At 29.6% G+C, this 13,081-nt stretch overlaps 2 protein-coding genes and 1 pseudogene across 2 annotated transcripts; 1 reads left to right on the top strand and 2 right to left on the bottom strand.

Annotated features, from left to right (window-relative positions):
- Position 1: 1 nt before the first annotated feature.
- LOC112693025 lies at positions 2-1,179 on the bottom strand (the record flags this gene model as incomplete). Its single annotated transcript, XM_025567903.1, has 2 exons — positions 1,143-1,179; positions 2-396 (listed from the first exon to the last, which is right to left on the bottom strand). A coding segment is annotated over exon 2 (372 nt), but the record flags the coding sequence as incomplete, so codon positions are not given.
- A 1,752-nt stretch (positions 1,180-2,931) lies between these two features.
- On the top strand, positions 2,932-6,590 carry LOC112693755. The gene is made up of 2 exons (XM_025568950.1): positions 2,932-3,466; positions 4,012-6,590. The coding sequence occupies exon 2, from the start codon at positions 4,061-4,063 to the stop codon at positions 4,877-4,879; it is 819 nt and encodes a 272-aa protein (XP_025424735.1). The 5' UTR covers positions 2,932-3,466; positions 4,012-4,060; the 3' UTR covers positions 4,880-6,590.
- Positions 6,591-10,519: 3,929 nt separating this feature from the next.
- Positions 10,520-11,294, bottom strand: LOC112693765 (annotated as a pseudogene).
- Positions 11,295-13,081: the final 1,787 nt, after the last annotated feature.

The raw sequence follows: 13,081 nt of genomic DNA, 5'->3' as shown, positions 1-13,081 counted from the left end.
CGAGCAGCTGCCGGACGGCCGGCACCTCAAAAATGCCCTCGGTAATCTTCGCCATGTTGTACATAACGAAAACGTCCCTCCACGTGGCGAAAAACCCGAACGTCGTCGAGTCCGGGAACGTGATGTTATTGTCCATAGGCGCCGAGCCCTTGACGCTGATGTCCATGATTCCCGTGTGCGATGAATCGAAATGGCTGATCACCAGCACGTTGTGACCGCGGTCGGCCAGCGCTCTCAGGTAAGGTAAGAACACGGAGTGATGGCTGTACCCGTGGTGCGGGAACACGCCGAGCACGCGGGCTGCGGACGCGCGTCCCGCCGCGGTCAGCAAGATGATCACGACTAGTAATCGAGTAGTGATATAAGCCGTCATGACCGAACGAATATCAACTATAAAGCCGGGTTTACATTGGTAGAGTATTTGGTAGAGTACACTAGCCTACTATTTTGCCTACTCGCTCTACTCTACTAATTTTAGTAGATTAACTGTTTACAAGAAGCTAGTATTTAGTAGAAGAGAGTGCAGTTGATGTGTAAACTCACGCCGTCACGGTTAGGTTTGATCAACTTCAAAATATCAAATAACAAATATGGATATCGTACGTCGTCGTCATTGTCGAAAATTATTAAAGAAATGCCTTCGAGTGGTTACAACTGCGTTAGTAAACGACCCACCAGCGCTATCGTGTCACTTTCAGACCACTTCATTTTTAAAAATTATTAAAACCATTTTTATAATGAAATAAAATGATATAATACAATACGATCAGAAATGTAGAATAGTTATATTATATTATAAGGTTTAAAAACATTAAACAAAATTAAAAATGTATACAAAGTTTAAAAATAAATATGAATACACGTGCCGGTTCAGGCGATATCAACAATATTTTCTTTTACTATACCAAAATTAGACTGTTTACACCAGTAGAGTGGTGGTAGAGTACAGTAAAAACGGTGGTGGGGGTAAAAGCGAGTAGAGTGTACTTTACCACAGTGGTTAACTACTCTACTATACCGATTACTATCTTTAGTACTCTACCTATACTATTCCTGAGTGTTTACATTATGCTAGAAACGGTAGAATACTCACTCTACCGTCGTACTATACCAAATACTCTACCAATGTAAACCCGGCTTAACTGACAGCCGAGGCACTGTGCAAACGCATATACGGTATATTACATACACGCACCTGTCGAGCGTGGTAATCCAACACGGCACTACAGCGTTTCTCAGATAAAAATATTGATTAGAACAATGCACTCGGGTGTTGCTCACGCTTATATTATATATACTAATAGCGATATTAAAATATTTAATATTTTTTAAAACAATTAATTTTTTTCATTCTTAACTAATTTATTATAAATAATATAATAAAACTCAACGCTAATCACGCAAAATATGTGTACTATATAAAACTCAATTATAATTTTCGTGGTTTTTTATTGTTATATTTTATTGTCTACTATGTATTTAACGAAGCTATTTGTGGTTCAATACAATAACTTAACATGTATTATAAAATATATATATTTATTTTGTATTTCACAATTAATGAAAATATCGGTATTCATCAACTGCGCCGAATTTGAGACACTACCTTTATAGTATACATTTATTGCGCCAGTATAACAATTTTACAGTACAAAAAATAAAAATTAAAATTAAAATCAAACTTATATTATCTACATATTTGGTATTAACACTAATAGTAAATTATATATATGTATATTTACACTAATCCTACAAATTTTGAAAAGTTCTTAGGTCTAATTAGTTATATAATTAATTATGTCTATTTTACTATTTATTTTTTTGTCATAAATTAAGAGTTTTGTGTATTTATGATAATTAAGAAAACACGTATTATGATTGTTGTGTTACATTATTTTTGTAACTTCATAAAAAACAAAAATATTTAGTTGGGGTGAATAAAAATATTTCCCAAACGCTGAGTAAAATACCTCACAGGCATTAGTTATTTTTTCGCCTGATATGTTGCACGACGACCATAGATATGGGAGAAAATTAAATTTTCATTAATATATGTATTAATGAGGTAATCGCAAAATGTATTAACTCGAATATCAATCGGCGTAATAGATGTATACATATATATATATATATATATAGAATGTTTGTGGAATATACGTAAGTATTTATATAGATAATTTGTATGAACTTATGAAAAATGAATGTCTTAAAAATACTCTTTAATTGTTTTTTATGGACCTTGTATAAAAAAATATAATCCTTCGAAAATTACATAAACTATAATGCACTTACACATTTAATAAATAATAAAATACATATTTTATTGTTTTATGACTGAATAATTATATAAATTAAAATAATTATATTTATTATTGAGCAAATAAATTTGAACTGGTATACCTAAGAGCCCCGAGTTCCTCTTAGCACCGTGCCTGTCTACAGCTATCTAGAATAAACTAATCTATAGTTAAATTTCTCAGTTTAAATTTTTAAAAATAAACTTTTTAAACACAGTATTGTTATACGTACCTTAAATATTTTGTATAATAAAATTAATTAATAGTCATTAATTAACAATTTAATAAAATTATAATTACAAAATAATCACATCGGTCATGGAGAGCACGTGAAAAATAACTAAGAAATACGAAAACGTCGAAAACGTAAATAATATTGAGCCATTGGGATCGGTTGACGCGAATCGAGACCCCCGACCAGTGGCGTATTTTCAAATTTGTTGTGGGGGGAGGGTCTAAATATTAAGTACCTATAAGTTTATAATACAAAAAAAACACATACGAGTTATGATGTAAATATGTAATAACTATATTATTTATAATAAATTATGTATATTTCACTACTATTATGATTTATAAATACAAATTAATAGTTTTTTATAATAAAAAAGGTAAACGTCTTTTTTTCCTCGCCAGTTCTTCAATAACTTCTTCTGGTTTTATTGAGTAGTTTTTATTTACATCGCTAAACCGTTCAATCTTCCAGTGGATATTTTGACTAACATACTGGGCGACATTAATGTCGCCCAGTGAACATTTTTTGTCACCTAGTAGATTGTAATATTAATAACTGGACGACAACAATTTTTTGGTAGAAATATAAAAAAAACGATAACACATCAAGTAATAATTAGAAATTTGGAATAATTATATTTATGCGTAATGCTATAAATTGCTAACATCACTATAAGTTGCCCATATACTGTCGAATATACACACCAGCGATCGGCTTCATTATCTATTTTCATTTATATTGTTTTGTGGGTATTTGACGACGTTATCGCGGCGCCGTATCGCAGCGTTGACGTGTGTAATAACATGTCTATTTTTATTTCAGCCAAATTTCTTAGTATTTAATTTTGTTTTATCGTAAATATTCTGGTATTTTCTGGCATTTTTCCGGCATCCGTCGAACATCGAGATCGAAGTGGATTGATAAAAATCATAAGGTAAGAAAAAGAATATACGTATTAACTGAAAAACACTTATCTAATTTTAACTTTTTTAAGAATTTTATATTAAAGCTTTAGTTACTATACACTACATTAACAAAGTCAATAATTTATTTGTTTAAAATTTAACAACTTAAACGGATTGCAAACTAGGCAATTCAAATGAAAATTGAAAAATAAATTCCATCGCAAATGCGATGTACAGTAACAACTTGACTAGTAGTTTCATAACCTATCAATGTTTTATAATAGAAGTCTCCCGAGTTGGTATTTAGTAAATACTAATCAGGACGATTCGTAATTATAGGGCTCTTTATATTGTATGCTACATGGGCTTATCCGTGTCTGAAAATCACCCTAAATTAAACACACATATAATGATTTAGATACGTTTATTCTCCCGTTTTTCTTAACGATCGCCTTCGACATTGTAGTTTACATTATGCAATTTAAAAATCAAATAATTTTTATTAAGCTGTCATCTTCAAACATATATTATATTATACATAGGTAATATTGTTTTTATTTTGTTTCCCTTGTAGATATCAATATATCAAATCAATTTAATCCGTTATAGTTCCCAATATTAAAATGGCCAAATGTATTACAGACTATTTTTTTGAAAAAGATCAAAATATAGAAAAAAAAAGAAAATTAATTATTGAAAATCGTATACCGTGTACAAGTACCAATTCTTTGTCTAGTACACTTGATACGACAGAAAATGAATCTCAGTTAAATACAGAGTGGTATAAAAGGTCGAAACTAGATGTTACTTGGTTGTTGCAAACATTTTCTATGCTCAAAAAAATTAAATTGGGGAAGCGATCAGGATTAAAATGCATGGTTTGCTTTGAGCAAATTTCAGAAGCTATAAAGTTTTCTCGTAATGGGCATGTCCCAATAGCTGATGGTATAAGATGTGATGGTAAAAGAGAATTGATGAGGGTTGTTGACCATTTGCATAGTGACGCTCATAATGCCGCTCGTAAAGCTGACGAGACTCAGCGCCTATGGCTAACACAGGCTGATAAACATCCATGGGTGAAAATTCTTAAAAACCGTGAGTCAGAAATTATTAAAAATTTAATTGAATTAGCTGTCGATGTCCATAATGATAGCAAAGTATTGACATTATCTGCTAATTCTTGGCCATCTAGATCACTTTCGAAAATGCATGCTAATGCTCAAATTGCTAGTTATGGAGAACATGGTTTAGATTCTAAATTTGCTTGTTTTAAACAATCCTCTTCTGCAGTTCACTACAAAAATCCTGTTATATATCGTGAAATGTTAGATACAGTCGTCTATCAGCAGTCATTGCGTGCACACGTTCTCTTATCGTTCTCTTATTGCTATATTGTTACAGCTAGTAATATAAAATGGTATCTTGTCCTATTTGTTCTTTAACTGTGAAACGTAGTCAATCTAACTTAACTTGTAATAATTGCAAACATTTGTTTCATCCCGAATGTGTCTCTTTAAAAAAAGAAGATGTAGATTTTCTTACAAGTGCCAACAAACTGTGGACGTGTCAAAACTGTACCAAATCAATGAAGATCCTTCAACAGTCTGACTTTTCAAACAGTCCAGTTACCTCACAGTCCAGTGACAAGCATTTTGATTCTACTGATTTAAAACGTATATTAAGTAGTTTGGATGATGTTCGAGCTGAGCAATCAAAGCTTTTTGATTTGGTTAACAATCAAAGTAAGAAACTTGATGTTCTTGATAATAAATTTACATGTGTTCTTACGGAACTATCTGCGCTAAAGGAAGAAAATAAAATACTTAGAAATAACATTGACTCATTGGTAAACCGAGTAGTTTCTTTAGAAACAAAACAACTGAATTCATCTTCCAATGATGATGCATTTTCGGAATTCATAGACCGTCAGTCTCGATCTAAAAATGTTATTTTATTTAATGTTCGTGAGCCGATCGATAATAGCGAAAATAATTCAGATATTTCGACTGTTAATCTCATACTACGTAATCTCGGTGTAGATATTAAACCTGTTATTGTTCAACGTTTAGGCAAACCTAATAATAATTGCCGTCCGATAAAAGTTTTGTTACCATCTATCTCTGATGTTTATAAAATTCTCGGTTCTACCTGTAAACTTAAATCCGATCAAACGTTTAATGATGTTAAAATAACTAGTGATAAAACACCGAAGCAACGGCAACATTTCAAAGACCTACGTATTCAACTCAATAATCGTCTTTCAAGTGGTGAAAAAGATTTGACAATTAAATATATCAAAGGCTGTCCATCTATCGTTTCTTCTACGGTTCAAAAAAACTAACTAAAAAGTCTGAACTATCAATATATTATCAAAATGTAAGAAGTCTAGTCTCTAAAATTGATTACCTTATTCCTATAATTAATACTTCTTTCTTCCATATAATTTCATTTTCCGAGACCTGGCTTTCTGGTAATATATCTAATTCTGAGCTGAAATTTAATAATTATACAATTTATAGATGTGATAGGTCTTTGTCTAATAGTAATTGTAATGTTGGTGGTGGAGTTTTAATCGCTGTTGACTCTAGTTTAAAAAGTAAAATTTTAAATGTATCTATTAACAGTGTCGAACATTTATTTGTACATTTACAATTAGGTAAAACTACGTACATACTTTGTTGTGTTTATATTCCACCTCGTTCGAATATCATTTTGTATGAAAATTTTTTTTTTGCTCTTAATGAACTTTATCAAAATAATCTTAATTCTAAAATAATCGTATTAGGTGATTTTAATTTACCTTCGTTAATTTGGTCTGATATTACCTTACCTGTTAATTGTATTTCAAATATTGAATCTTATTTTATAAGTATGTTATCTCAACTTAATTTAAACCAATATAATTATATTCGTAATCATAATAATGTCAGTTTAGATTTAATATTATCAAATGTTCATGTTAATGTCTTTAACGATCCTGACCCATTATTGCCTATTGATAAGCACCACCCTGCATTAAATATATCATTAGATTGTAATCAATTTGACCTACTACAAGTACCGGAATCAATTTATGACTTTAAAAACTGTAATTATATTAATATCATTAACTATTTAGGAAACTCAATCTCAAATCAGGTTTTTAATTCATCTGATATTAATATTCTTATTAATCAATTATATTCAATCATATATAAAGCAGTTGAAAAATTTGTTCCAATAAAATATTTATTCCAAAGCTCTTTCCCGTCTTGGTATTCTAATAACCTTAAATCGTTGATAAGAGAAAAAAAACTTGCTCATTTAGCTTATAAACAAAATAAAAATTTAATAGATTACAATCATTTTTCTCAGTTGAGAGCTAAATGCAAAAGTCTTGCAAAACTTGATTATTATAATTACAAAGCTAAAATTCAACTCTCTATCAAACATAATCCGAAAGAATTTTGGAAATTCGTAAATAATCGAAGAGATATACATTTTCTACCAAAAATTGTTAATCTTGATTCTGTCTCTGCTGATAATGGCCAAGACATTGTGAACCTTTATGCATCTTATTTTTCTAAGGCCTATTGTAATTCTACTCATACTAATTTTCGAAACAATAGCTTAAATGATAAAATTATTAACTCAGCCTTTTCGTTTAATAGATTAAAGTTTACGGAAATAGAGGTATTTAATTTGATTTCTAGGTTACCTCTTATATCAAGTAGCGGACCAGATGGTATTCCACCTATTTTTCTGTACAATTGTAGATTTATTTTAACTCCAATTTTAACTAATATTTTCAATACCTCTCTTAATAAAGGAATTTTTCCCGAATTCTGGAAAACTTCTTTTGTTTCTCCAGTTTTTAAGAAAGGTGATCCTTCATCAATATTGAATTATCGACCTATATCTAAGCTATCAGCAATTCCTAAACTATTTTCTAATTTAATCTCTTCTAAATTAACATCATATTGTTCACCATACCTTTTTAAAAATCAACATGGCTTTATATCCAAACGTTCATCATGCACGAATTTAACCCTAGTAAAAAATGTAATTCTTAATTCATTTAATTCTAACTCACAAACTGATATTATTTATACAGACTTTTCGAAAGCCTTTGATCGTGTCAATCTTGAAATATTGTTCTGTAAGTTAGAATTTTTTGGATTTTTTGATCCTTTACTTTCCTGGTTTCGCTCCTTTCTAACTAACCGTTTTCAAATAGTTAAATATCAACATTTCTGCTCTTCTAAATTTAGTGTTCCATCTGGTGTTCCCCAAGGTGACCATTTGTCAACTCTCCTTTTTAACATTTTCATAAATGATTTACCAGATGTTATAAAAAAGTCTGAAATTTATTTATTTGCTGATGATACCAAACTATTAAAAATAATAAAAGATAATCAAGATGCTACTGATTTACAATCAGATTTAAACAATTTACAAAATTGGTGTGAAAGTAATGATCTATTTTTAAATATAGAAAAATGTAAGGTTATGCGTTTTAATTTAATCAAGAACCCAATTATTTTTAATTATTCTATTTCAAATTCTAATCTCGAATTTGTCTCTACTTTTAAGGATCTTGGAATAATATTTGATTTTAAACTAAATTTTTCTTATCACACTGAATTTATTAAAAATAAAGCAATGCGTACCCTAGGTTTTATCAAACGTTCTTGTAATGATTTTTCTGATCCTTTAGCCTTAAAAATTCTTTATTATTCGTTAGTTCGTTCAAACTTTGATTATTGTCCACTTATTTGGATAAACAATACGTCTAAACAAGATGATAATATTGAATCCGTACAAAATAACTTTTTGCGATTTATATCTTTTAAATTCAACATACATAGGCCACCACATGGTTCATATGAAAATATTCTTAACTACATAGATCTTATGCCCCTTAAAGTCAGACGTTTACAGCTGCTCTCAAAATTTCTACATAAACTGATTTCTGGCTTAATTGATTGTCCTGAATTACTTTATTTGATCAACTTTAAAATTCATTCCTTTAATACCAGAAATCCTGAACTTTTTTATCCTGTTTATTCTGACAAAAAATATATAATTAATTGTCCTGCTAATCAATTAATGTTTGCTGGTAATAGTTTTACATTTAATTTTAATTAGTTAAGTTCACTTTTCTATTGTCATACTCTTGCTTATTTTATATATTCAGTATCTTAAAATAATAATTTGTAATTATTATTAATATTAATTTGTATTTCTCAATTTACATTATATACTGTACAGTGCACACATTATATTTAATTGTAATCATTTAGATGTAATCTAACCATTTGTTTAAGGACTTTGTCCGTTTAATTATTATAAATAAATAAATAAATAAATAAATAAATACGGTTGCTGAAATTACCATGGAGTTAGTTACAAACGAATTGAAAATTGCAGAATGTTTTACATTACAAGTTGATGGTTCTGTTGATAAATATTCGATTGATAATAAGTTCATAACAGCCCGTTACCTTGATAAAAATAAAGCTATGAAAAATATATTTCTCGGAGAAAGCCATTCTTCTAAGCGTGGAGCAGAAGGCTTACTTGATTCGGTTATAATCGTTTTAAAAAACCTTAATTTAAAACACACTGCTACACAAAACATGACTGGATTAACTACCGATGGTGAGAGTGCCAACACTGGTAAGAAAAGTGGTCTTTGGGTCAGACTTCAAGAACATTTGAAAAAAAGAGATACTTTGTATTTGGTGCGTAGCACATAGGTCTGATTTAGCGTTTGGAGATTTACAAGCATCAATAGTGGAAGTAAAAAACTGGAAATCAAATGTGAAAGCTGTGGCTACATTTTACAAAAGCTCAGCAGTACGAATAGAAGAGCTCCAATTAATTTCTAAACAGTCAAAAAACAAGTATTATCGATTTCCAGAACATTTTGAAGTACGATTCGTTCAGCATCTTATAAAATTAAGTGAATCAGTATGGAATAATTTAAAATCAATAAGAACACATTGGAGTTCAATAATCACCAACACGAGTGGAAATAAAACTGAAAAATCTGTAGCTAAAGGATTTTTAAATCTGTGGAAAGAAGGCGGAGATCAAGAGTATTATACTGCATTAATGATGGATATACTTTACCAGTTTAAAAAATTACAAAAAGAAGGCCAAAAATCGATGACCACTTTATGTGACATAGAAACTACGAAAACGGCAGTACTTGCATCGTTGGATATAATTAAAACTAATTGTTTTCCTAGTGGAAAAGAAGAAGGTTTACACAACTTGCAGTGTGATGTAGAATTAGAATATGAGGATGACAACGACAATAATATAAGAATACGAACGGTAAGAAATTCTTATGTTTCGACAAAACGTTGTGTTTTAAGTGTTAAAAACGAAATTATCCTAATTTCCATTGAATTTCTCCATCAGCGACTTGATTGTGAACAAAAAAGTATAATCAGTTAACTCAAATTATTCTTAAATGCACAGAATGGTACAGAAATGATTGCTTCTGTAAGATGTGATGTTGAAGGATTATTTAACAAAACTAACCTGAGTCAGTTCAGCGATGAAGTCATTGGGCTATATGCTACAGATAATCTCCCAGCACCACGCAGTATAACAGTTTTACTGGAAAACTTTATTATTATTTAAAAATAAGTACACCAAACATTTTGTTTTCCAAACTCGTGCAGACATATATATCCCTTACTCCTCACAGTTGTGGGCCTGAACGCGCTGTATCTTGCCATACCATTTTAAAATCAAACAAGCAGTCTAATTCCAGAGAATCAATTAATAGCCGTCTTTACATTGCTTTAAATAGCGGTGGTACAGCAAACTTTGATCCTAGACCATTAGTAGCTAGATTTTTACAGAAAAAAGAACGTAGATTTAAAATACCGGATGAAGGAGCCTACAAAGACCATTTCTTTATAAAGAAGTTCTTTAAAGAAGTGTGAAAAATAATTCATTTTAAAATATTGACAGTTAAATTTGTTATTTTTTTTTTTTAAATTATTTACTTTTAAAATATGTTATGAACCATTATTTATATTATTATAAATAAAAAGGATACATTTAACTAACAAGCTATTTGTTCTTATTGATATATTACGGGTTTGGACAGTATATTAGACTCTAACAGTTAGAGTTTCCAAGGTTTGTATCTTTCTTTTTTTTTAGGCGCATAAAAAATGATAGGTTAATGTTGATTTTATTAATTTTGCGTGGATTTTTTTTATGTCGCCCAGTGAAAATGTCTTAAAATATTCACTGCAATCTTTCCTATAAACAAAAAAATAAACAAAGTGTTAATTGTTAATTGTAATTTGTAAATAACAAGAATATTTTTTTAAGTTTATAATAATTTACCTCTGACATGGAATTCCTTAGATACGTTTTTATTCTTTTTAAATTTGAAAATGTTCTTTCATTTGTTGCAGAGGAAACAGGTAGCGTGACTAAGATTTGAAGAAGTTTAAATATGTTTGGATAAATTGACTGGTTACACATAGCCATAACCTCTAGAACATTATTTGGTTTCTCTGTTGTTTGTATGAATTTTCTCTGTCATAATTTGTATTCTGCTTCAATAATTTGATTTTGAGATCCATCATTCTGCAAATCTTCAATATATTTATTTGAAAGAATTATAATATCTTTGATGGGACCATTTTCCCTAAATAGAGAATCGAAACCTGATAAAATCGATCGATGAACATTGAACCTTTCTTCTAACTCTGTAATACATTTGTAAAGATAAGGAATAAAAATTGATGCTCGATAATATTGTTCCGGAGTATTTAATGGTATATTGCATCTATTAGTTTGTTTTTTTGTTAATCTCGGAATTTTAATTTCAATATCAAACGACGCGACAAAAATAACCAAAAGTTAAATCAAAGTAAAAACCCATAATATAAAATTAATATTCTCTTTCTCGGTACCTACGTACCAAGTTTTTTTGACTTTTTCAATTTTTTTCTGGGGGGGGTCGAGACCCGGGCCCCCCACCCACAATAAATACGCTACTTCCCCCGACCATCGGTTATCAACGATTTATGTAAAAAACCCATGTTCCACAATATTATAAACCTTATAAATAGTTCTACAACAAATCTTTAAAAATAATTGATTAAGACAATGAATATGTTTTTTGTTTTAACAGAGATGTCTATTAAGGGGATTCAACATCGACGTTTAAAAGAAAAAAACGCTCCAGAGATGGTGTTCAGTGAGTAAATATCAAAATAAAACAGACATCGGGGTAAATTGAATTAACTAAAAGGTTCATTAAAATAACTAAAACAATTTGTTAAAATTATAAAATATTGATAGTTTCCATATGAATGGTTTGTTAAATATTGTATACATATTAACAAATTAAGTTTATTGAAGTTGTCAAAGTATTTTTAAGTGAACAATCAATTTGTTATATTAACAAAATATTTTTATTTTCAATAATAATTAATGTGTTAATAATTAACAAGCCTATTTTATTAATTATACCCAAGGTATTTCTTTGAGTGTAACATACAATTTATACATATACATATTTATGACTTTATACTTTTTTAAAAATTTTAATACAATATACATACCTACATACATTATACATTTATTAGTACAGTCGTTGCCAGATAAATTGAGACGGCGGCGGCGGCGGCGCTTTTCATGAAGTGTAGCCCAAACTAGTCGCTGATAATGTGGTGCAAAGGTCTTACAGTTAGCTACGACGCGCGCAGTTACCAGTTCGAACCCGGCTTAGTGCAAAAAATTGTCTGCAGAATTTTCTGTTCTCTCTCCCGTTCTGGTTGCCCTACACTGCTAAAAACAACTAACCTAACCCGGTGTGTTTTGACCGCGCAAGCACTTCAGTCGTATCAACAATATTTGTTTATAATAATGCATATAGATGTTGTTATTATTTCATCATATTATTAATATTATGTGTTATTCTTATATTAATTATATTATTTTACAATTTCTACTTTTTGTTCTTAAATAAAAAATTATTATCAGAATATATGATTTGAAATTAATATCGTAAAATATTTTTTGTAACAATAGTTGGTTTATTGATATATTTTCAGTAATAATATTGAAATACGGAGGACCACTGGTTTTCCGTTATCGCGCCGCCGCCGCCGTCTCAATTTATCTGGCAACGACTATAAATATATAAATAAATAAAATTATAAAATGAACTCTTTGTGTTATATATAAAAAAATATTTTCGGTAACTCGAATTTTTTTTTGTCCCCAACCGATTCGAGTTATCGAGATTCCACTCTATATATATACATGTATATATACAGGGCTTGAAATCGATTTCAAATATCGATAAAAATTGTTAAAAATCTTTTAGAAAATCAAAATCAATATCAAAACCGTTAATGATTGGTAATGATTTTCAAAATTTATATCGAAATTGAAAAAAGTTAAAATCGATATTTTCTATCAATATCAAAATCATTTTAATAATTAAAACGATTTTAAATCAAATTCATTTAAAATTCAACAGCAACAGGTCTGTTTATGTCGATTCGTAGACATTGCCATATTTGGTAATCATATTAATTATACATAATAAGTATCTATTTTGTTTTCTTGGAATATTTACGATAAGGAATCAGCGTTCGATGAGTGATCGTTGTTTTTAT

The sequence above is a fragment of the Sipha flava genome, unplaced genomic scaffold (genome assembly GCF_003268045.1).
Source record: "Sipha flava isolate LNK unplaced genomic scaffold, YSA_version1 117_pilon_pilon, whole genome shotgun sequence".
Lineage (NCBI taxonomy): Eukaryota > Metazoa > Arthropoda > Insecta > Hemiptera > Aphididae > Sipha > Sipha flava.
This window is presented reverse-complemented; position numbering and strand designations above follow the sequence as displayed.